This window comes from Felis catus, chromosome D1, assembly GCF_018350175.1.
Source record: "Felis catus isolate Fca126 chromosome D1, F.catus_Fca126_mat1.0, whole genome shotgun sequence".
Taxonomy (NCBI): domain Eukaryota; kingdom Metazoa; phylum Chordata; class Mammalia; order Carnivora; family Felidae; genus Felis; species Felis catus.
This window is the reverse complement of record NC_058377.1, coordinates 85836920-85863740: the sequence shown is the minus strand read 5'-3', so window position 1 is coordinate 85863740 and position 26821 is coordinate 85836920. Positions and strand designations below refer to the sequence as shown.

General features: G+C 32.9%; 1 protein-coding gene across 4 annotated transcripts in view; it reads right to left on the bottom strand.

Annotated features, from left to right (window-relative positions):
• Positions 1 to 26821, bottom strand: part of ELP4 (elongator acetyltransferase complex subunit 4) — a 246800-nt gene that overhangs the window by 137866 nt on the left and 82113 nt on the right. For 3 of the 4 annotated variants that reach the window (XM_023239673.2, XM_045039094.1, XM_045039093.1), the window contains exons 6-7: positions 20643 to 20730; positions 15163 to 15348 (exon numbers count right to left, since the gene is read on the bottom strand). In XM_023239673.2, coding sequence (XP_023095441.1) covers positions 15163 to 15348; positions 20643 to 20730 — 274 coding nt within the window. The remainder of the gene's footprint in view (positions 1 to 15162; positions 15349 to 20642; positions 20731 to 26821) is intronic. The other variant, XM_023239674.2, reaches the window with a different exon arrangement.

Sequence of the window (26821 nt, the reverse complement as noted above, 5' to 3'; positions counted from 1 at the left end):
TTAATCTCTCAGGACTTTCTTACAGTGGCTCTACTATGCTGAACTGGCACTTGCTTCTAGAAGTGAGTTATTATTAAACCTGTAGGTCAATTGTGGCACTAACAACTCTTTGGAAGCTTTCAGCCACAGTGTACAATTTGCTAGTCTAATTAAATATTAATTCTAAGTGTTACATTTTGTGGCTAAGAGCTTTTATTTTCCATCATCAGCCTGGAAGAGAAAGAGGTTACAAGGCTAATTTAATCTCTCCCCTTGTCCTCCTCAACATTAAAGATTAACTACATAGGGTGCGAAAACATTATTAAAGAAGCAGAAATACTTTATATAGTAATAATAATGTAATTAATAGCAAAGGGCTAAAACATAATACTAGGATATAATATATGACCTGATATTTAAAGAGCTTTAAATTATAATTAGTTACAAGCATATTTCATCTCAATATTAAGAAATAAGTATCATCTTTTTTTGAAGACAGTAATCTTTCTTTAAGGGAAATGCATCAAAGTATACAAATAGGAATAATTCAAAACTTACATTTTCTCACAGGTATTTTTCAGAGAGCTTGTAACACCAAAGATTAAAAACTTACTAATTTTATTTGCAAAATAAATGCAAAATACATACAGTTGTACTTATTTTCTGTACATAAAAAGTGATCAAGTTCAAAGATAGTTTATAATAAAGATAATTAACATTAAAGATCCTTTCCCCTTTTTTCTTCTATCACGTTCAAGTGGACTGAACACAGAGGTCCCTCTCTGCTTCTGTTCCCAGAACAGTTGTGTCCATGCCTGGACACTGGGCATTATAAAGACTGCAGTCCACAGCCAAAGATTCCATATGCCCAAACAGATGACTCAATCTCCATACTGTGATGAGACGTTTCACTATTTCTATCATTGATATATTTAAAAATTTTGGCTCTAAATAGTACTTTAACAACCACCATCACCACAAGGAAGTACAGTATGAATCACCGTATGAACTGTAACATCACAAAGTTATTTTGGAACAAAAAAACCATTTTACATTAAAATTATTTTTCTTTTTATGGCTTGCTGAATATGCTTTGGTTAGGTTAAGTATAACAAAAGGTTTCTAAAGTGGCATTTTTTTTCCTTTAAAGATGCACATTTATCTTATTGACCATTTAAAATATCCTGCTTTTATTTAATATGCATATTTACATGAAGATAAAATAATATATATTTTGCTATTAATGTTCTATATAGACAGAAACTTACAGATAATTTGGAGTTTATTTGTGTAAAAAGCTTCAAACATCCTTGACCAAGAAAGTAAATTCAATACATATGTATAATGCATACATGCTAAGATTTGATTTAAAAAATTAATCAGATACCAGCATGTGCAGAAGAAAACAGAAGAAAAAAACCTGGAGCTATAAGAATTTATAGATTTTTATAAGCAGCGTATGGTAGCAAAGTTGAAACACCTATTTCTCTATTATTTGTTATTATAAAGAATAAAAGACTCTGTTTCCAGTACACCAGACTCATATGAAGTTACTAAATTTTCAAAAACTACAATTTAACATACACGGCATAACATTAAAATAGGTTTAGTATGATTCAGTTGACTTTTTAAGATTGCTTCTTTTTATACTTTTAAAAATGTTAATTTCTTACAATCTACCTTAGAGTAGTTGAGAAGATCTAGAAAGATAAAAGGAACTCATGAAAAATTGACAGCCAGAATATCTGACTTTATCCTTTAGTAATTGATAGTTATGATCAAGAGATTAACTCTAATCTCTAATTTTCATCCTTAAATTTTCTCCTTAATAAAGTACATTTAAAGAGAGCACTTAAAATAGATTAAGTTATGGGACAGAGATGATGTTATGCTTTCCTATAATGATGCTCTTATCAACAATTACATTAAAAATATTTTCCAAAATTTTATAGTTGTAAACTCATAAAAGTCTGTTGTTCCTTTACCATGCAATTATTTTTAGTTCTTGTTTTAAGAATAAAAGATTTCACACTGAGAGAAATTCACAAGGCCACTGGAGTCCACATTTCATAATCCCATATTAGTGGTTAGTTCTAAGCAGTCCATTACTTGACTTAGAGTTTAGCTGCTAAGATACTCAGCATGAACACAAAAGTTTATGGATGTGAAAAGGCTTGTTCTGAATTTCTCTACTTTGAAACATCCACTCATTTCAAAACTTTATTATATTAATGCTGTAAAATATTAATTGGAAGATATATCAATTAAAATAACACACTAAATAAAAGCTTCCTCAATTTTCAAGAGATGTTATAAATAACAAAGCACTTTCTTCCTGCTTTTCTGTAGAAAATAAGTTTTCCTTGGCATAAACTAACATACTGGTGATGGTATTCTCCAAACAGATAGGTGGGGCGGGGGTGTGGAGGGAAGTCCACAGATCAAATTGTTGGAAAACATTGATTATAGGATAAAAACTGAGTAAGGCTATTAATGGAGCAAATGACGATAATGACCAATCAAAATATGTTCTGGGACACTTTCAAATCTGAAATCTGTTCTGAATAAAAGAAAGTTTGAATAGTTTATAAACTAATGTTCGATAAGCAAACACATTAAATGCTGGTGATATTGAGAAGTATTCTAGAATGAGAAAATGTTATTTAATATTTTACTGTGAGTAATGTCAAAGAAGTTTTCACCCCTTCATTATGATAGTTAAGGAGTAATTTATTCGGCTGTTGTTTATATTTTAAAATTCCTTTAAAAAGTAGATTACAACAGTTTGAGTAAGTTAACAATAATAAAAAGTACATTTTCTTCCTGAAAGGAAAGTTGTGAGAAAGCCACAGAAAAATATTTGCACCTCCCATTTGAATCACAATTCTAAGTTCTTCCATACTTACTTCCTGACGGTTTCCAGTAAAAATGCTTTTGATCACTAAAACAAGTCACCAACAACCTGTCATAGATCATGTAAACAAAATGCAGAAGCTAAGGGAAACTTACTTTCCTTTCACCTTACCAAGGAAATCATAACAAGGCATAAAACTAAATTTTTAATTTCAAAAAGAATAAATGTTATTGGTCATCATTTTCCTCAAGTACACAACTGTCACTGGGAATTGAAAATAAAATTAACTTAAAAGGCACAAAATGTTCTATAATGTGGAGGTGGATGACAAATTTCACTATAGGAAGCCAGTTTCCATTTATAAAACCAAAAAAATTAATAGTTTCATATCTTGCTAGATGGGGAAATCGAACAGCATCCTACTGTAACTGCTTCAAAGGTGTCACTTTGCAAAAAATCTCATTAAAAAGTTTCGAGCAGTGCACCAGCATTTCTGTTTCTAACAGTAAATAGGAAAAAAGCAGCAGTGTTATATGTGTCTGAAATAGAACAGCTTTGAATATAGAAATTTGTACTTAAGTTTTAAAAAGTTCAAGTAATATTCTCATACTTAAATAATAAATAGTAAGAGTTTCAAGGTAGGGTTTTAGTTATTTTTCTTAGATGTGACCTTCCCTTTTTTTTTTTTTTTTCCAATCCACAGCAACCTTCATTCGACAACAGTTTTGAACAGTTGAGTTGTGAGAACGTGAGCAGCTGCTGTTATTATAACTAAAGGTCTGTCTACGGCTTGAGTCTGAGAGACCACATGTTCGGCTGTCCTCTCATCTTGCCATCCTCACCAATTAACTATTAACATGGAGGGCTGTACACATGCTCTTGGGGGCTCTTTAACAGGCTTCTTGGCGAGTGGAACAACTACACAGCAGGGATCTGGGAACTGGGTAATGCTCGAATATGGGGGAGCCGTCCGTAGTCCTGCTCTTTCTAATGACACTTTACACCACAGTTTAGCATGTAACAAAGTCTTATTTAACTTGGCCATTTTCACATACATTTTTTAATACAATGTCTTTGAGCAGGTGCTAAAATTATATTCTAGAAGGAGACAATATCAGTAATATAACAACCTTGCAGGAAAATTGTTTAGGGCTATATATTTTTTAAGATACTCATAATATATTTGATGGATAATTTTAGCGTTTTCTTAACAGATACTTAGAGTTTATTTTTATGTATTTATTTCAATGTGTGTTTGTTATTTTTCCCTGTTGCTGTTGTGGAAATAAGTTTTAACCTAAAGAAAATAAAAAATTCTAAGTTCAAAGTTGTCAGGCTAAACACAAAATATTTCAAATGCAAATTTAAAAATAATTCTTTTTCGTTCTACTTGCAAAAGTCTTATTATAATAATAAATTCAAGTCAGTTTTGAATCTATGTCATTATTTTCCCTATTTTAACTTTTCCTCCTCTTTGCAATTTCCTTAACTATGTGTTCCTTCCCTACAATGAAATTAAACATGGGAAGCATGCCAAAAGTATAATAAAGGGTAACTAATCATTACTGTACAAGTCTGACAGAATGCTAATAACTAAAGTAAGAACACTGATTGGCTCTTTTACCAATTTAAGAGATATAGATATTTTATATGCTTTTAACATAGTGATACTCTATACAACATATTCAAATAAAAGTATCACAATTCTATTACCTATAGATGTTTAATTGTTTCCAAGGATATGAAACTACATTTCTATTTCTTGCAGAAACCACTTTAGTATCAAATTCCAAGCTCAAGCCTGTAAATACCTTCCATATACTAATTTTCTGCTCCATTCATACTGTCTTTTACATTGCTAAAAAAACCTCCACAAGGATAGTAATTTTGTTTGTCTTATTCACTTATTCCTCATGAGTGCCTAGTGCCTCAGCAATAAATATCTGTTCATGAATGAATAAGCTAAATTACCCTTAGACATTCAATCACCACTTAAATTCTGACTTGGGGTCTATAGGAATGGCACTGGTCATAGTGGAGAGGAAGTTGATGTACGATGTTAGAAGAGTCTTGGAACAACATGGTGATGTTACTATGACTTAGATGGCCACCTAACTTCATGCATGCCTCCTGGTCTATCTCAGGCTTGACCTGTTAGAAGATTCTGTCAGAGACTTTCATAAAAAGAGACAGAAAGCTGAGGACTTCTACTGCTTTGATGAACTTGTACACCTTATTTCTATGGCCTGATCTCTGTTCAAATTTTCATCTTTGGAAGTGTCTTTAAAGTAATTATAGTGAAGGTAATGATTGCTCGCATATATTGAGTGACTACTATGTGTTAGCACTGTGTCAGCACATGTTTTTGCTAATCCTATGATTTAGGTATTCCTTACCCCAGTTTTTAAAAGATGAAGAAGATGAGGTTGAGAAAGTTAAGACCTGACTAAAACCATATGACTAATTGGGTCTATCTGTCTCCAAAAGCCCAGGCTCTTTCATCATTAAATGCTACCTTGTGTACACAAGTCTGTGTCTTAATTTTGACCTTCTTTTAGTACTTCTATTGAGTAAGCTGCAGAGCATGGTGGTTAAGAGTATGGTACTTACAGGGTACTGCTTTGGTCTAAATCCTGCCACTCACTAGCCGTGTGACCTTGGGAAAGTCACTTCAACTTTTTTGTCCCCTGTTTCCTAATCTGTAAAATGGAGACAATAACAGCACCAACCATATGGGGTTACTGTAAGGATAAAATGAGTTAATATTTAAAAAGATTTGAGGACTGCATCTGGCTCATAAAAAGTACTATGTAAGATTTATTAAATAAACTCACAGTCTCCTGGTTCTGTGTATTCATATGTCTTTGATTAGATTTGTGAGCATACTGCGTCTGGTTCTTATTCCCTTTCCGTACCCTAAACCTTGTGGTTTTCTTCGCTGGTTTTTAAGAGTTCTTGGGTTTTATCCCCTGTTTATATCATGAATGGTTGAAGCAAACTCTTAAATCTTATATGTTCTCTTAAGTACTTTGACATAAAAACAAATATATAATGAGATGTTATAGTCCAGAGCAAAAGAATATATATACATTTTAATACCTCAACTGATATTAGGACTAGAAAACTACTATATGATAGCTAGAAGGGCACCTGGGTGGCTCAGTCGGTTAAGTGTCTGACTTCAGCTCAGGTCATGATCTCACAGTCTGTGAGTTTGAGCCCCGCATCGGGCTCTGTGCTGACAGCTCAGAGCCTGAAGCCTGCTTCGGATTCTGTGTCTCCCGCTTTCTCTGCCCCTTCCTCTCTCTCTCTCTGTCTCTCTCAAAAATAAATTTAAAAAACATTAAAAAATGGATAGGTAGAAAAATTGCATAGAAAAGATATTATGGAAAATGTGAAAATTGTAGATGGATGGGCAGTTTTTTTTTTTTTATATTTTGAGGAATACGTCTTAATTCTTGGTCACATTATTTAACCTTATACTCATCGCCAAAGTCTGACCCCCCATTTTCCTATTTCCATTTCAAAATAGTCTTTTTACTAGAACCTTAAAAAACGTAAATTTAAATGATATCTCTTCCAGTTATACAATGTTTTAAATGTATCTGAAAATACCAAAATGCAAATATTGCATAGTGTTTAGATATCTAGTCCATTTAATCACCTAGATCATTATTTAATTGGTGATGTAGACAGGATGACTTGAGGACACCTGACAGTATGATGGCTGTTTTCTTCTACAGAGACCACAAGGATCACAGTCACAAGCATTCACAATGAATGGGTTTGGAATCTCCTTCTAAATAATGAACATGATGGCCACCAAAATAGCTTTGGAAAAATGTTCTTTTCTTTTTTCTTGCATAGGTCCCTTTGGAATAAATAAAAAAAATTACATATATACACGTATTTATTTCATAACTGTTTGCTTCGCTTTTACACATAAGGAAATATGTTTCCATCCTTTTTTCCTCCCTTGACTGCAATGAAACTTTTTACTTAATCTTTCACATGTACTAATTTGTCAACAATTTTACAATGATAGTTTTCTCTTTAAAAATGCTGAATAGCAACGCTGGTCTAGAACTTTTTTTCCTCATGGGAAGTTACTGCCATCAGAAGTAGTTAATAATTCAAGATACATAAAGATGTAGTGTGGCAGGGAGGAAAGAGTAAGTTTTAGATTTAAACAGATCAGAGTTTGTTACTAGCTTTAAACATGTTATTAAATACGTGACTTTGTTGCATCGCTTAATTTCAGTTTAATCTTGTTTGCAACTGGCATCATGCCTATCTTGCAGAGTTTTTGTGATGATTAGGGCAGCTGGCTATATAACCTAAAAGTGAAGATGGTGTAGTCTGGAGTCAGGGGAAGACATGAGGTAGAACATTACTGGCCTTGCCTCTTATTAACTGTGTAACCTTGTAAAAATAGAGGTAAGGCTTGTGGTGGATATTCAAGGACATAATGCTTGTAGTGTGCTTCGCATGTGGTATGTGCCTAATAAATGCTTATAGTAATAGCACAGTTGTAGTGGTACTAAGAGTAGCAGTATTTTTACGAGTATTTGATAAGTCTGTTCCAGGTTTACTTCTCATCAAAATCAAGAAGCTCATGAAAGCTAACCAAACTAGTATTAAAGTATTAATTTTATAATGACTTAACATCATTAACAATGTAAACAATACAAGTATGTGTAGAATATCTAAGATGATTAGAGAAAGGAGTTTCCCTGTGATATTGGTGTGATTATAAACTCACAATAATAAGTTAGGTTCATGCAAAATCTGTAAAAAGTCTTCGCAGGGAAAATAAATCATCCTCTTATAACAATTATAAATAAATTCTACTGGCCAAGGAGGCAAAATTCTTATCTTACTTATACCTAAATTTTCAGTAATAAGACTTGAAATATGCTGATATATCCTGTATATAATTAAGATGACTAAATGACATTATAATAAATTGGCCATTTGCAGGAAGGGTTTGGGTATGTTAGAAAAAAGATCTAAAATCACAAAAATTTATAATAAAGATTCAAGAAGTTTCAACAATCAGATATTAGAAATGATTTCCTAAGTAAGAATCATTATTCCTTAAACATTTATTAACATCTAGAAAAAACTTAGTTACTGTGCTATGAATTTTTATACTTTATTGCCTTTAATGATGTATTACTTTCATAAACCTAACCTGGAAAAAAGAAAACTATAAATATGTGGCCCTGACTTCCCAGAGGTTACAAAGTATTAGATACATAAGATTATATGAAATCACATGTTTGAGGCAGACAATAAGTACTTTGGTAAATAGTAACTCTAATAAAAAGAGAACTAGTGAATGTAAAGTGTGTTAACATATAATTAGAATGTTAACTAATAAGTCAAAAACTATTTGAGAATGTAAACTACAGTGGTTTAAAACATTCAAATTGGATTACATTGATCAATTAGCAAAAGATAAAACTATCAAACTTTTAGAAGAAAACAGGAAAAAGACCCTACGGAGGGCGAAGATTTGAAAAATGGGAGGAGTAGGAGAGAGAAATTGCTAACCACTAAAAAAAATGATAAGATAAACTTTATCTAGATTAAAAACTTTAACTCTTCAAAAGATACTGTTATTAGAAAAGGCAAGCCATAGACTGGAAGAAATTATTGCAAAGATATACCGAAAATATTTCAGGAATTTCATAATTCAATAATAAGTAGATAAATAACCCAATTAAAAATTGGACAAAAGACTTAGACAAAAGAAGACAGGCAAAATAGCCAATAAGCATATGATAAGATGATCAACATCATTAGTTGTCAGGGAAATGCAAATTATCGCAATGTCATACAGTTCAAGTGTACTATAATGGCTACAATGTGAAAGACTGAAAATAAAAAGGTTTAGAGGGATGTGATTCCTAGAAAGATGAAAATACGTATCTGTACAAAGACTCATACATTAATGTCCATGGCAGCTTTATTCATAAAGGCTTCAATCTGGAAATAACTCAAATGTCCATAAATAGGTGGAAGACTAAAGAAATTGTGGTATATTTTTATGCTCAAAAACTAATTAGCAATAAAAGTAAACTGGTGACATGTACAACACTGTAGATGGTGCTGATATTAACCAATATGATTGTTTGATGTTGTATAATGAAATGTGCAAATATTTGGAAGATTGGCATAACTCCATGAACCAATCAATGCCTTCCAAATGACCAAGGAATGATATGTCAATATCTTGAAAGGGTAAAAGACCCATTCAAAGTGCAAGATAAAGCAATGAATGCCTTTTAGTGTAGCATAATATGAAAAAGTTCATTCACAGTTTTTGATTTCACATTGTAATATTTGTAATGTTTGTAAAACTATTACTTTTTGAGTTTCAGTGTATATTGAAGAATCTTTACAATTATCAAAAAAAAAAAAAGGCTACTAAAACACTTCTCCCTTTTCCAACAATGTATCTGTGTGAAGTCAGATTTTCTTTTCATACTTGAACCAAAACAATATATCACAATGGATTGAATAATGAAGCCAATATTAGAACCTGCTGTTTCCTACGAAGGAAAAATGTAAAACAATGTTACTCTTCTAACTAAATTTTTTTTAAATCATTATTTTACAATCATGTGATCAGTTCATTATTATTTTAACAGAATTCGTAAATAAATATTTGAAAATTTCTTAGTTTCAATTTGTAATATGGTAAATATCAATAGATACAATCCAAATAATGTTTTTTTGAGATCATCAATAGTTTTTAAGAGTGTAAAGAGGTTCTAAGATTAAAAAGTTTGAGAACCACTGAACTAAAGTTCTGATCTGGTATACTTATAACTCTGCTACCAGATTTACCAACTATTTTGTAACCTACATTAAAAAAAATTTTTTTTAATGTTTATTTATTTCTGAGGCAGAGAGACACAGAGCATGAGAGGGGGAGGGGCAGAGAGGGAGACACAGAATCCGAAGCAGGTCCAGGCTCTGAGCTGTCAGCACAGAGCCTGACGCAGGGCTCAAACTCACAAAACGTGAGATCATGACCTGAGCTGAAGTCGGTCACTCAACAGACTGAGCCACCCAGGCGCCTCACATAACCTACATTTTTTTAAATCAGCAGCTTTATTGAGATATAATCTACATACCATTCAATTCACCTACTTAAAGTATACAATTCAGAGGTTTTTTAGTATTCACAGATATGTGAAACCATTACTGAAGGCAATTTTATAACATTTTCATCACCTTAAAAAAAAACAAAAAACAAACCAATCTTTTTATTTATCACCCCACCACATACTCAAGGTCTCCCTATCTCCCAGCACTCCAAAGCCTTAGGTAACCACTATCTACTTTCTGTCTCTACAGATTTCCCTATTCAGGACTTTCATATTAATGAAATCATATATGTTCTATTGTGATGGCTTCTTTTACTTAGCATAATCTTTTTAAGGTCCATCTGTCTTATAGCAAGTATTAGTACTTTATTCCTTTATATAGCCAAATAGTATTTCATTGTATGGATATATCACATTTGCTTATCCAGTATCAGTTAATAGAGATTTAGGCTGTTTTCATCTTTTGGCTGTTATTAATAATAATGCTATAAACTTTCAGGCACAAGTTTCTATCTGGACACATGGTCTCATTTCTATTGGGTATGTACTAATGGGTGGAATTGCTGGGTCACACTGTAACTCCAGGTTGAATCACTGAAAAGCGCCACACTGTTTCCAAAGCAACTGTACCCTTTTATATTCCCACCAGGAGGGTATAAGGATTCCATTGTCTTTACCTTGCCAACACTTAATGTTACCTGAGGTTTTGTTTTACCCATCCTAGGGAATGTTAAGTAGTATCTCATTGTAATTTTGATTTGCATTTTTGTGGATTAATGATGTTGAGCATCTTTCATGTGCTAATTGGCCATTTGTACATCTTCTCTGGAAAAATGCATACTCAAATTACTGTCCCATTTTTATTGAGTTGTCTTATTGTTGATTTGTAAGCATTCTTTATATATTGTAGATAAAAATCTCTAATCAGATATGACTTGCAAATATTTTCACCTACTCTGTGGGCTGCCTTTAACAATTTCTTGACGGTGTCCATTGAACATAAAAGTTTTTAATTTTGAGGTGCTTGGCTGGCTTAATTGGTAGAGCATGCATTTCTTGATAGTTTTGGCTGCTACATTCAGGTTTCCAATCCATTCTGCATTAATTTTTGTACATGCTGTGGAGTAATGGTTCACCCTCATTCTTTTGCATGTGGCTATCTAGTTGTCCTATTCCATTTGTTGAAAAAGCCTATTGTTTTCTTATTGAATGGTCTTGGCACACTTGTCGAAATCAGTTGACCATAGATATATGGGTTTATTTCTGGACTCTCAATTCTATTTCATTGATCTATATGCCTATTCTTATGATAGTACTACCCTGTCTTTTACCATTGTTTTCTAGAAAGTTTTGCAATTGAGAAGTATGAGCCCTCCTAGCTTATTCTTTTTTTAAAGGATTATTTTGGCTATTCTAAGTCTTCTGAAATTCCATAGCCATTTTAGAATCAGCTTGCAGATTTCTCCAAAAAAGTCAGCTGGGATTCTGATAGGGACTGTGTTGGATCTGTAGATCAGTTTGGAGACAATGGTCATATTAATTTTGAACCTTCTGATCCATGAACCTGGAAAGTTTTTCCATTCATTTAGATCTTTTAAAATTTCTTTCAACAATGTTATGTAGTTTTCAGAGTATAAGTTGTACATTCTTCTTGTTAAAATTATTTCTAAGTATTTTATTCTTTTTGATGCTATTATGAATGCAATTGTTTTCTGGATTTCATCTTCAGATTGAAACACAAGTTTTTAATATTTACCTCCCCACTACAGAGTAAGGTGCCTGAAAGGAACCAGTGTCTCTCATTCATTTTAAAATTTCCACTATATATATAGTGGACTATAGCACTGTCAGTCACTCAAAAGCAGTGTAGAAGAAATGAATGAATGAATGAATGAATGAATGAATGAGATACAACACAGCTTCAATAATAAAATTTATAAGAAATGCAGATTTTCTCCCCAGTTTGTTGACAGAGAAATATTTGGATTTAAGAAAGCTTGATGTGAGACGCACCAGTTGGGATAGTTTGTGACTGTTGATCTCAGGGTTGTGAAGTTTGAGCCTCATGTTGGGGGTAGAGTTTACTTAAAAAAAGGAAATCTTGATGTGAAAAGTCAAACTTTTTTTCTGATTAAGATCTAATTTTTCTTTTGCTCAAAGTTTGCAATTATTAAAGAGGAATGCTAACTTGAACAGCAGGAAGTTGCTATGGTAACCCTTAGAAAGCTCAAAAGCACAAGTCACTGACAATGTATGGGGGTATGCTGTCAATCATACTCCTCTCTCTACTTGTGCAGGAAGGAATATGGTGCTTTACAAACTTAATAGCCCTTAAACAATGTCTCAGCTTTAACCCTTATACAGTATGTTTAGATACAGCATCTTAAAATGGCATTCCTTTATCTCCTTGGTGAACTCAAAATTTCAATTATATCTTATATTTCTGTTAATTTAATTAATGTTTATTAATTTAATTTAAATGGCATTTCTTTATCTCCTTGGTGAACTTCAAATTTCAATTCTATCTTTTATTTCTGTTAATTTGATTTAATTTCTGTCAGTGTTTATTCCTGTTAGTTTAATCAAATGTAGAGTTTTCATAGATCCATGAAATCTCACCAAGGATAGTCTTTGTTTCTGTGATTTGCTTGAACAGGTCATTTCACTTGGGATACTACTTTACTCAGCCGAAGGCAGGAGCCTAGCTCAGATGAGCCCCACGTCCTTTCTAACTCCAAGATAAAAGATATGAGAACTACTAGCTTTGAGAGAATGAGTTCCAGAATAAAAACGTGCCACATATTCTAGTATGAGGTGCTGGAACCCAGTTTTCTGGGTTCAAACCATGGTTTCTCAGGTATTAAACATTGGTCTAGTTTCTTAACTTCTCTGTATCTCAGTTTCCTTACATGTAAAATGTAGATTACAACAGTAGTTATGTAAGGATTTTGTAAGAACTTTAAGATCTTGACTTTAAGTATTTTGTATTTGTTAGTGCTATCATTATTATTATTGAGGCTTCCTAGAGAAGTAAAGGAAAACAAAGCTCAACATTATTCTGCTATGAAAGTTATTCTATATCAAAGTGTTAATTTAGTGTATGTACATTAGAAAAGATGATTTCAGTGATTTAGCTTATTTTGACTTTCAGATTCCATTCACTGCAGGTGATTTTTTTTTTAGTTTTATTATTTCTAGTATTGTGTTTGTTATAGAAATATATTTAATAATAAATACTGTGGAAAAATATACAATGTAATTGTACTTTCTCTGTTACATATAAAATAACAACAATGATGAAAATTGTCCCAAACTTGCTTCTTGAATACTCTTTTTATAAAAAAAAAAAAATTAAGTTTTATTTATTTAACGAATCTCTACATCCAGTGTGGGGCCTGAACTCATGACCGTGAGATCAAGAGTTGCATGCTCTTCTGACTGACCCAGCCAGGTGCCCCAGCCTCTTGAACACTCTTAAGAAAAGGACTTTTTGAGCTGATGAGGCAAATCTTGCAAAAATCCCTCTTTTTCTGTCTGGGGAGATGGACCTTTTTCCCTAAGAGTGTTGTTTCAGGAGGTTTACACATAGAAACAGCAAGGGAAGAAAAGGACATGTCCTATTTAGATCAGTGTTTGTCTTTTCTTTTCCTTTTACATTTTTTTAGTGTTAATTTATTTTGAGAGAGAGAGAGTGCACACAAGCAGGAGAGGGGCAGAGAGAAGGGGAGACAGAATCCCAAGCAGGCTCCCAGCTGTCAGCACAGAGCCCAACATGAGGCTCAAACTCACGAACTGCGAGATCACAACCCCAGCCGAAATCAAGAGTTGGAGGCTTAGCTGACTGAGTCACCCAGGTGCCCCTTTTCTTTTTTTCCTCAAAATTTTGAATGTGGCAAAATATATATATAACATAGAATTTACCATTTTAACCATTTTTAAGTGTATAATTCCGTGTTATTAAGTACATTCATGATGTTGTGCCACTACCACCAACAATTATTTTCAGAAACTTTGTACCTATTAAGTAACTTGCCATTCCCTCTCCCTCAGCCCAGGGCAGCCACCATACTACCTTCCGTTTCTATGATTTTTACTACTTTAAGTACTTCGTATAAATGGAATCACAGTATTTGTCTTTTTGTGACTGACTTATTTCACTTAGGATCATGTCCTCAGATTCATCAGTGTTGCAGCATATGTTAGAATGTCCTTCCTTTTCTTTTTTTATTAAAAATTTTAAACATTTTTATTTATTTTTTTTTATAAAAATTTTTTTTTTCAACGTTTATTTATTTTTGGGACAGAGAGAGACAGAGCATGAACAGGGGAAGGGCAGAGAGAGAGGGAGACACAGAATCGGAAACAGGCTCCAGGCTCTGAGCCATCAGCCCAGAGCCCGACGCGGGGCTCGAACTCACAGATCGCAAGATCGTGACCTGGCTGAAGTCGGATGCTTAACCGACTGTGCCACCCAGGCACCCCTTTATTCATTTGACAGAGACAGAGCACGAGCTGAGGGAGGGCAGAGAGAGAGAGAGAGAGAGAGAGAGAGAGAGAGAGAGAGGGAGGGAGGAAGAGAGACAGACAGACAGAATCTGAAGCAGTCTCCAGGCTCTGAGCTGTCAGCACAGAGCCCGATGCGGGGCTTGAACCCATGCCTGAGCTGAAGTCAGCCACTTAACTGACTGAGCCAACGAGGCACCTCATAATTTCCTTCCTTTTCAAGGCTGAGTAATATTCCATTGCAATATAGGCCATATCTTATCAAGTTCATCTGTTAATGAATACTCAGATTGGTTCCACATTTTAGCTATTGTAAATAATGCTGCTATGAATATGGGTGTGCAAATATTTCTTCAAGATCTATATCCATATCTTAGATCTTTATGATTAATCTAATGATTAATGAAAAGATATCAGTAAAAAATCAACCACATAACACAATGTATTATGCATTTACAAGAAATCAAAGAAAAAAAATAATATTATTAAAGATAGACTTACCATATACTCACTGTATATTAAAACTACAAATACACAACAATTTAACAATCTAAAGTAAAGGACATTTTGCTCTCTGGCATTCCTGAAATCTGTTCTACTTAAATGGCATATGAAAATAATTTATCAGACTCAGACTCCGAGTGTTTATATATTGCTCTTCATTATGTAGCACTAATTAGGGGAAAGGAGTTTTGGAAAGATTCTTACCTGGATAAGATGTGTTGGCATTGTGATCATACAAGCTGAAAGAGAGGTTCGCAGAAGACCACGGAGGACATACAGGAACTTCGTAAGGCTGTGACTGTTGCCATTTTCCGTACAGCAGATGTCATCCCCCCACAAAGGTGAACCAAGATTCTGGATTCCTATTCTTAAAATGTTTTTCTGTTTTTTCTAAAGAAATGCATGTGTTGGGTTGGGGGGGAGACAAACACATTAAGTTTTATTAACAAATAGGATACCTCCTTTAGTTCTATTTGCCAGGTTTTGAAATTTATAACATAGCCGGGAGATAGTAGAGATGTTAAAAAGCTTTATGTATAGTTAATATACGGCAATATAAAGGAAATCTTCTATATTGCAAGAGTATTAAAAAATAGCTGTTTTTTTCTCACTTTTGGAAAATTTGAAGAGTATCAAAAGCCTCAAGTTTCTAAATTTTAAGTGACCACTTTACGAATTATGTTTGCGACAGCTGAAATAATACATAAAAAAATCAGTTAGCAATAAAGAACATCTACACTAGAATACTTAGAAACCATTCTTAGTATTCTAAAATTCTACAAGTCTTTCAATAAACTATAACTTGCTCAGTATTTTTCATTTAGTGCTATTATGTCCAATGCCTGATATTTTGTTTGAAAGAAGTTTAAAAATGTGTGTTTTGCTTTTATACCTTATATTTGCTTTTACTTATTCTTCTTGAAGCTATTTTTACAAAATAATTCAGTTCAATACTTATCAAAATTGAACAAATGAACATTTGGAACTCAAGACTACTGATATTAAGGTCATAATGATGACTGATATTTCTTGGGAAAAGAGCATTTAAAAACCATTAAACAAAACCTACACTGATTATCAATAAGCATTTGCCAGGGATGTATTTATAACAAATTCTACTGTTTGTGTTATCCTAACCAAACAAATGTTTTATAAATGCTTTCTTTATTTTGTATTTAAATTTTTTTTTATTTTTTAAAATGTTTTATTTGTTTTTTGAAAGAGAGAGACAGAGCAAGAGTGGGAGAGGGGCAGAGAGAGAGGGAGACACAGAATCCAAAGCAGGCTCAGAGCCCAATGAGGGCTCAAACTCATAAGCCAAGCCATGAGATCATGACCTCAGCCCAAGTTGGAACCTCAACCAACTGAGCCACCCAGGCACCCCTATAAATGCTTTCTTTAGCAATCTGGCAAAATTTCCGGGCAAAGGAAGGAGACATTAGCAAAACCTGGTGCATGGAGATAATTGGAAACTTATCATTACAATTCTAATGGGGAAAATACATTTTCTCCCTTAAATCAAAAATTTGGAACATGTGTCATTTGAGTGTGTTTTTTGATGAAGTCAGATCCTACAACATATTGCTTGTTACTGTTATAACAAATGAATAAAATTTATTTAACTAATAAAATGTATTAATCAACTACTATCTCTCTGATATTACACATGAAAGTTGAGTTTGTGTATTTTTGAGAATTTATTGACAAAGGAAAGTAGGGAAATGAATAAAACACTGAAAAGTTAGAAGAGGAAAAACAGAAGGGGACAGTAATCAGTAAGATGGGTAAGATAGACAGATTCACAGTCTGGACTGTGCAACTAAGAAGATGTGATTCTGAGCAAGACACAACACTACTTAGGCACTAGTTCTCTCATCTCTACAATAAAAAATTGTTCTATGAGATCACACAATCCTTTAAAATATATAAAGGGACATGATATATAAAGGGCCTGGATAAAGCTATTAAAATGTGATTACAGAAAAAGGAATTTAGTTTAAGCACATTTGAAAAATTCTTCCTGACTCCAAAGACCTGAAACATGATGATACTATCAAGGCAGCTAGTCCAGTTTTCTTTTCTGGTTGTATTTAGGTTATGGTAGGCAACCCTTAAGACATATATTAACGTCATTGGCAGTCCATAAAAATTGTTTTCTTTTTTTATTTCTGCATTACTTGAATGAAATGAAGTAATAATATGTACCAGGGCATGTATGTATTAGAAGTCTAAATGCATTTTGATGAATTTGTGTAAGATATCTCTGAAATTATAGGTTATCCCTTTTACTGTATTACTTAGAAACTCAGAATTTAAGTAAAATGGCAAGATTAAGCTTCATTTTATCATCCCAACTTGTTTTCTCTTGAACTGCAGCTTAAATTAGATTTGCAACAGAAAGAGCAGTCTAGAAAAATGGAGAGACAAACCTGCCCCCAAAATCTAGGTATTAAAACAAAATCTGAAGGTAAAAGGAGACTAGAAGGTAGAAGGTAGAAGGAGAGCAGCATTATACGGTTTTCCCTACCACTATTTCAGAAACTAAAGGTCAGCTGTATTTTAACCCAGTCACCATTACCAACTATTGTATCAAAAAGCATCTGCTAAAAGTTTATAACAAAAATGATGATAGGTGCAGAAGCAGGAGAACTGTAGAAGTTTAGTGACTATGACAGATATGCTGATACACATACACACATACATATATACCTGTATATATATGTATATATATACACACACACACACATACATATGTGTGTGTGTGTGTGTGTGTGTATAAAGAATGACAATATTAAGCCAAAGAATGAAAAAGATATTTAAGTGAGGTAGGTACTCACCACATCAGAACATATTTGAGCATGATACTTCAACATAGGGAATACATTTATATATTTAAACAAAATTTTTTAATGTTTATTTATTTTTGATAGAGAGATAGAGAGAGACAGAGTGTCAGGGAGGGGCAGAGAGAGAGGGAGACACAGAATCCAAAGCAGGCTCCAGGCTCTGAGCTGTCAGCACAAAACCTGACGCAGGGCTCGAACTCCCGAACCACAAGATCATGACCTGAGCTGAAGTTGGGCATTCAACCAACTGAGCCACCTAGGTGACTTGGGAATACATTTATATTTTTAAAAATATAATAGTAAGTGCAAAAGCAAAGGCTGATTTACAAATTTCCTGTGTAATTTCAGGCATATAATTCCTTTGCTATGCCATATAATAATGGGGCACACTGTGAGGTATAATCAAAAAGTTTTTAATATAATTTATTGAGGTCTAATCAAACTAAAAAATAAACTTTTGTTGAAAGCTGAATAATAAATATTAAATTCATTCCAATGAGAACATCTAAAATATTTAATCTGGATATCTAAGTGAAATCAATTTTCAAACTTCATTTTTATTGTATATTTCTTAGATATTTAAAAATCATAACTTAAATGAAATTATGACAGCAATTTATAAACATCTCCACTCCAAATATCTTTGCAGATGAGCTACTTTACTTACTACAAAGTTATTATACAGTATTCTATAATACTCAATTCCTTATACCTATCTCAAATTAAGTCAGCTTATTTGAAAATGTAAGTTTATTTGAAAATGTAGTGATACAGAAAGATGAAAATTTCCTTTTAAAAAGAATTTATTTCAGTATCAGAACATTATTTTGACTCAGGAATAAGATTTTTTGAAGCAGTGCTCGATAGATGAATTTTTGTGACTTCTTGAACTCATCTAAAGTTTCTGAGACAGAAATATAGTTGAGGTAATTTAGCAAATGATACACTCTAAAATGTAACAATATGGAAATTTAGTAGATATATTTTAATTCTAATAAAATTGGAAATATATTTTATAACTTATTGGTATGTTGTAAACTTTTTCAGCGTTCTTGGTATTCAGCATATAAATGCTTACCTCAACCCTTTTAACCTTTATAAAAGTCAATAGTTGTAGAACTTCTGGTTCAGAGACAAACCAGTTCAGTTCATCAGCTTTCATCAAATAAAATACTATTTATTGAAAATGGTGGTATTTTTAATACTCAAATAAACAACTAAGAAAACAAACATTTCATTCCATTCCAATAATAGCTTACTTATCAAAGGTCCTTTGGATGGACGGGTGTGTGTACATATATATAAATATGTGTACATATGTATATATACAGATACAAGCAAGTATGTGTGTATCTTTGTTATTGCCTTTGACTTTTTGTATTTTATAAAATTTCTTGCTCTTAGAAGATGTGTCATCATCCTGCAAGAACAGGAGCTCTGCACACTGTATCATAGGAACTGTTATGACATGTCTGTTTCCATAGTAACCACAGCACATAGGGAGAGGTGTCTGTAAGGGACCAATTTACCTCTCCAGACGGACAATGCCACCAAAGGGAGGACATAGTGCCCATAGATCTTAGCTAGGACCAAAAACGGAGCAACAATGAACAAAATAAAACTGTATTAAAAACCAAGGACCATCACAAAAACTGTAACACACGTGAAAAGCTATCTATAAATAAGTGTATATACTTCACCACACGTATAGTATTTTCAACTTTGTATTAAACTGATGATCAAAACAAATTTAAAATTTATTAACATTGCTGTGGAAAAAACATTAAATATAGCAGTAAAGTTTATAAGAATACTTAGAAATTTATGGATTAAGAGCAAATGTAGTTGATAATGCCAAAAATAAGACTTTTGGATTCTTTACTTTCTTCAATAAAAATAATGGTGCTCTGGAAATAATTCTGCTGATATAATATACATGAACTGAAAATCTTTAGCAGCTTTAGCAATTAAAATCACCGAGAAAGATTTCTAAATGGCATTATAACTGGAAATAAAATTTCTCTCATTTTGTTCAAGTTAAACTAACCAGAACATCTTTAATAGTGGGAATTTGGAATCTTTAATAGTGGGAATTTAAAAACTTGCGTTCTTAAAAACAGAGCTACAGAGAAATAATTAAGTTATAAAATATTTTAATATAGCAAATAAAAAATGCAGTTTTTATTCAGTGAAATAACCTAAAGCATGATATAACAAGAAATAAAATCTCAAAATAATTAATTCTTACTCACCAGGTTATTCAATTAAGGACTGAATGACAGAAATATAAAAAAATTTGATAAGAGGGGCATCTGGGTGACTCAGTTAAGCATCTGACTCTTAGTTTCAGCTCAGGTCATGATCTGATGGCACATGGGATTGAGTCCTGTGTTGGGCTCTGTACTGACAGCATAGAACATACTTGGGACTCTCTCTCTCCTTCTCCTCTGCCCCTCCCCTGCTCACTCTCCCCTCTCTCTCTCTCTTTCTCAAGCTAAATTAATTTAAAAAAAAATTTAGATACAAAAGTACACGTCTTGCAGATTTAGGAGTAATTTTCTAAATGCAGCAGTTTAGTTATTCCAGGTGCCACAAATATATATTTAAAAATAATTTATGTTGACTATGTATATGTCTTTTGTGCATCCACTGAGAACTTAGCTAAAACTCTACACATCAAAAATCAAACAAAGGCTGCCTGTGCCCTGCTTATTTACATCTTCTGTGCTTGGAAACAGCTTGTTCACTGTTAATTATTCTAAAACCTTCTGGGTTACCCCTAGAGAGTTTAAAAACAACATTACATAGATGATTATAAAAAACTTTGAAGGTACTCAATACCTGGGGATTGGATCCATCAAATCCTTCCTCATATATGATGTTCTGGATAAACTGAAGCAGCTTTATGTAGCCATGGGTCAAAGAACTGTTGGTAAGAAGTGGTTCAAATACAGAAATGGACATATTACACATACAACTCAAAATCTAAGCTACAACATGGAGGAAGTAATTAAAATTTATGAGACTACTAAAATATAATATAAAATTAACCCAAATAGTGTAAATAATTTAAAAATATAAAGTCAGTACATCCAGGGAATACATTACAATGCTTTATATTAACTAGCTCAGTGTTCTTGACATCATGGGAAAATAAAAATCTGTGGAGACTGAGATGTCTTAATTATGTCAAGCTTAGTTACCTCCAAGAAAATTAATGATTTAATGAAGCAACCTAAAAGATGAAGCCACTATAGCTTTTCAGGAGTAATCATGGGTAATTAACACATAGTTAATGAACTGCTATGCCAAGTACACCTGAATCAATGTCCTGATCACCTGAGCTCATCTTCCAGAAAAGTTTTAATTTTCTTAGAACAAACTGCTAAAATAATAGTAATTTAAAAATTTGATCTTTTAAGACATGAAGATGAGTATAATTTCTACTTTGTAAAATGAAATCAATAAAATAAATGTATAAATTTAAGAAGACATTATCTTTCACATGAATATTAGCATTAATGTTACTGTTTTAAAATATTTTAGAAAAATGGGGAGCCTGGTAGGCTTAGTTGGTACAGTATAAGACTCATGATCTTGGGGTTGTGTGTTCAAACCTCACGTTAGGCACAGAGCTTACTTAAAACTTTTTTTTTACAAACATTATAAAACACCTCAAAGAAAATATAGTTACAATGAAGAAAATCTGGTTTAACATTGTCTGAATTTAATATTCTTGATAACGGACAACCTGTGTGCTATGGCTGAACATTAAAAGTCATGATAATGAGGATCTGGAACATAGCTATTTCATAGACATTTCAGTAACTAATGCTGTAAAAGCTGTGGGTGACCTTAAAAATACAAAAGTATTTGCTCTACCATGATCCTAAGTAAAGCAATCACATATGCAGAATAAATGACCTAAAGAAAAAATGAAATATAATTTGAAGCACACATGCAACAATAAAGAACATAAGAAGTTAGGAAAAGTAGCAGATTACTTAGTGTGCAAAATCAATGGTAGGTTGTTCAATAAAAACATATGCATATCTCTGCAAATATTTTATTGAACAGCAACATCTAGCCCCAAACCAACTAACAAAAAAGAAAGAAAGAAAGAAAGAAAGAAAGAAAGAAAGAAAGAAAGAAAGAAAGAAAAGAAAGAAAGAAAACCAAGAGAAAAGAATGCTGTTATATGCAGGTCGCCTGGGTGGCTCAGTTGGTTAAGTGTCTGACTTTGGCTCAGGTCATGATCTTGCAGTTCATGAGTGTGAGCCACATCGGTCTCTGTGCTGACAGCTCAGAGGCTGGAGCTTGTTTCAGATTCTGTTTCCCTCTTTCTCTGCCCTCCCCCCCTTCACACTGTCTCTATCTCTCAAATATAAATAAACATTAAAAAAGATTATTAAAAAAAAAAGAATGCTGTTATATGCAAAACAAATACGGCTCCAGTTGAAGGTTTTCGCAGTATGGTTATTTCTCATATATCTCCATTTTGGATGAAGATACATTGGATCACATGGTCACATTTTTCCAGTTTCATGAGTCTATAAATGTGTCTATGAAAAATGAAATTCCGTAAAGACAGTGATGTGACTATTTCATAAATATATGGATATTTATATATATATATATATATATATATATATAAATACATAAATATATATGAATAAATAAGTAACATATTTGTCCTGGGTAGCTCAACTTTCAGAATACAGTGCTGCTGTTTGAATTCCTGCATATTCAATTCTTATCTGGGTCAATTAGATTTGCACAAGGGGTAAACTCTGTTCCAAGGTCCCAGATTATGAAATGAATTTCAGCCAACCATTTGATGAATGTCAGTATGGGTTAAAGGAGGGTGGATCAAGAATATAGCCACTTCATTCTAATTCACCAATAATGAATCTACCCAAGACCATTATTATTGCATATATTACAAAAAGTTTCTTAAACATTTTTCCTTCTGCCCCAAATTGTTCAATAATAAAATTTGTCTTAAGTGCATGGTAGTAAATTTACTACGTGAGGTACTTTATAAAACACCACATACATAAATTACTTCTTAGTTTTTTGTTGCCACTGTTCAACCAATACAATCATTTATTTCATATTCTCCCATTCTGATAGTAACCATAGCAAAGCTAAGATTCTCTTCAAAAGTGGTGGAGACATTTGATATCAGAACAAAAACAAAGACATAAAGCCAATACATCTTAATCTCTTTCCTTATTTATCACTAACATAAAACAATCCAATCACCAACAATGCTCAGAACTTTACAAGCAATAAATTTCCCCAAACTAATTAGATTTCTAGGACAATAAACACTCTGATAACAAAATTAAATGGGAAAAAGACAATACATTTAGGTATATAAATTGATAATATTCATTTATGATGCATGGGTTATAGCATTTAAAATTGAACTAGCTTATATGGTATTGATATTAAACTACTACTAAGTATTATTAATCTCCATGAGATACATTTCCTTGTCAGCAATACTTATAATAATCAGTAAAAGATAAAAATATCTTCTATTGTCATCTAAAAATTTTTTAAGTTAAACCCCTTTAATTTTGAGGCTATTGTCTTTTTTTGTTGCTTTTTAGCAGTAGAGTAACTTATAAACCAGGAGTTGGCAGAAGGAAATCTAGTTACAAATATGTCCCTGTCCTCCTTATTAATGTTTCCAGGCATTTAACAAAGGTTAGCTTATCAAAGTATTTAAAACATGTCCCCAAAACAGCACATTTCAAATCATGTGTATTATTTTAGCCAATTTTCTTAATTTTCAACAACTTATATGGTAAAATGATCTAACTTGATACCACAATTTCTCTTTAAAACTATAACATATAAAGAACGTAAAAACAATTATTAGAACTTTAATTTTTATCTTTAAAATACCAAGCATTTAAAATTTTTTTCAGTTTAAAAATAAAATTGTTCCATATGCCTGCTTTAATTACCATGTTTTTTATAGTTTATTTGTTCATATTAATATTAAACATGTATAAAAGGGGTCTAATGACACAAAATGTAAATCTATATTCTGATGACCAAGTTCTACATCTTTTTTAAATTGATAGGAAAAAAAGAGACTTTTGTACCTATCACTTCTCCCCCTGCCCCAATTTTCAGCAAGAGGTCTGACAGACATTTGTACCAGAGAACTTCAATTTCTATCAACAAATGGTAATGGTTTTTCCATGAAAAGTAATTTTGTCAATCTCATTAAGAAAGATAAAAACAATCTGCTGTAATATAGCTAGCTGTAGGTATAGATGTAGTATATCTAGAAAAGAAATCAAGCAGATAATAAAGAGCAGTTAAGTATCTTATAGTTTCTCAAAGAATGAACAAAGCAATACTTACAAAAGTCTCAATGTAATAAAAGAATAAATGTAACAACAACAAAAAAGCTTGGATAACAGAAGACAAGATTTTATTTGTGAAAAGATAAGATTATAACAATAAAATTATGCATATATGGAATAAATATCAAGATCTGAGTTCTAGGTCTATATCAGCAATTATAGCTAAATGGGTGATAATGAGGCAAAGTATTTAATTTTTCTGTTCTGGGCCTCAAAATTTTCTCATATGACAGAGTTGCACTAGATAATTTCTCTTGTCCTTCCTAATTTAAAATTAATGGCTCAAGAATGATTTTTCTTTTTCTTAAGACTGATTTTTCTCATTAAAATGCTTAATTGCTGGATTTTAAAAAATAACAACTTTTGGTGCATTTAAATATTGATTTAGCCACTTGAAAGAAATACTTAGGAAGAAAAACTGTTATCACTCCCAATTAGGATTAATTTAAAGTGAAGATTTTTGATATTATTATGCAAATCATTCAGAAAATATGACTTGTATTACCAAAATTCTATTTATACATATATTTCAAATATTCATTTATGACAAACAGTAAGATATACTCACAGGGCAGTAGGTGCAATATCAAATGTCTCAACTAATTGTGCAAAATGGTTTGCTCAGCTAAAGTTATATTACCATATAAATGCATGTGACTATCTAGACTGTGAAGTCTATTCACAACTAATTTTCAAGTTAAAAATTCCATTACTACTACCCTGAAGACTGTCACTGATTTTCCTTTTCTGATGCTTTTCAACCTAACAACACTGAGTTTGATTCTCTTCACCATGAATACTTAACTAAGAGTAGAACATATAGAGGCTAGAAATGCAAGGAGAGAAATGACTAGCACAGACCTCTGAGTCATAGCTGGGAAAATACTAAGAACATGAGGATGCAAGAATTGCATGCATAGGCCAAATAATCCACTGTCAGATAGAGATACTATCTCTAGTTGAGAGAGGTTATAGTGTTTCATGAAAAATAATTCAGTTCAACATTAGTCTGATTTCCTTTACTTACTAATGTAAATAAGTCATTAGATTATGTCTCCTACTACCCATCATTGTTTCTGTCATCTCTCCAACTCTGGGTCATTAATTATCTTTCGAACATGCTGGCCTTTCAGTTTCTTGATCACTTCTCTCCCAATTATCTTATCTCCATCCTACCTATGGTGCTCACTCTTTTTTTTTTTTTTTTTGTCTGTTTGTTTGTTTTTAAGTAGGCTTCATGCCTAGAGCAGAGTCCAACACGGGCTTGAACTGTTATAACAGCTTTACTGGAATGATGTTGGTGTAAGCCTAATTGGAGTGGTTTTAAGTGAAAATGTAAGGGAAGGAATTGGAGATACCAAATATTACAAAACTCAAGGAGTTCTGGTGCAGAAAAATAGAATAGTAGCTGGCAGAGGAAGTGGGATGGGAGATGTTTTTAGTTTCTTAAAAGGAAGAGATAAGAGTATGTTTATATATTATAGAATGCATCCAGTAGAAAGGAAAAGTTAATGGTACAGGAGAGAGATGGAAGAATTGGTAGAGTGACATCCTAGGGGATGAGGTCTGTGAGCAGGCAGGGGTTCTGTTTGAACTCATGACCCTGAAATCAACACTTGAGCTGAGATCAAGAGTCGGACACTCAAACGACTGAGCCACACAGGTGCCCCTATGGTGCTCACTCTTATGATCATACCTTAGACCTTGCCATTATCAATAACTGCTATACCTATTTAATCTCAGTTCGTGCTCTCTCCTCCCCACAACCACCACTTCCTATCTTCCCTAGAGTCCATATGTAATCTTTTGACCACACTGAAACCTCCATACCATTGCCTACCACCTCGTCACTCCCCTTGATACACTCTTTAAACTATTTAACCATCTTGATCCATGATCAAACCTTGTTCCTACTTCCTTGCTCTTTTCTTGCTTTGTCTCACTTGCTCAGTAAAACTGTTAGGCTAAATTTAACTCTTTGCCCACTCCACATTTGCCTCATTACAGCTAAAAGTGGTGGGAGAAATGGCCCCATCTAAGTGGACTGGTCTCACTGTAAATTCATGACCTCAAACTTAAATAGGCCTTTAGTATGGGTGTTTAAATAGTTCACTTATTGTGGTGCCTGGCTGGCTCAGTCGGTACTGTATCTCTTAATCTCAAGGTTGTGAGTTCAAGCTCCACATTGGGTATAGAGTTTGCTTAAAAAAAAAAGTTTAATGAGTAGTTCACCTATCGTAACGTGGGGAAAGACAGTATTCTGTTGGTACAGATGCTGATGGGTGGCAAATGTAGTAATAGATGTCTCTGCTGGTTTTATCTGTTTTCTCAGTGAAAGGTCATAAGCTAAGAATAAAGACTGGTAAGTATATTACAGGTTTGTATAAAAAAAGAGAAAGTATAAAAAAGTCATTGTGGAGGGTGAGACTGTGTTAGCCATTTGTATTTATCTCTGGAGCAATGTCTGTTCAAGTCCTTTGCCCAGATTCTAATCAGGCTATTTGTTGTTGAGTTGTAGTTCTTTATATATTCTGCATATTAATTCCTTATCAGATAAAAGACTCTCTCCCATTACTTAGGCTGCCCTTTTGCTGAGGTGATTGTGTCTTTGGATGCACAGAAGTAGTCCCA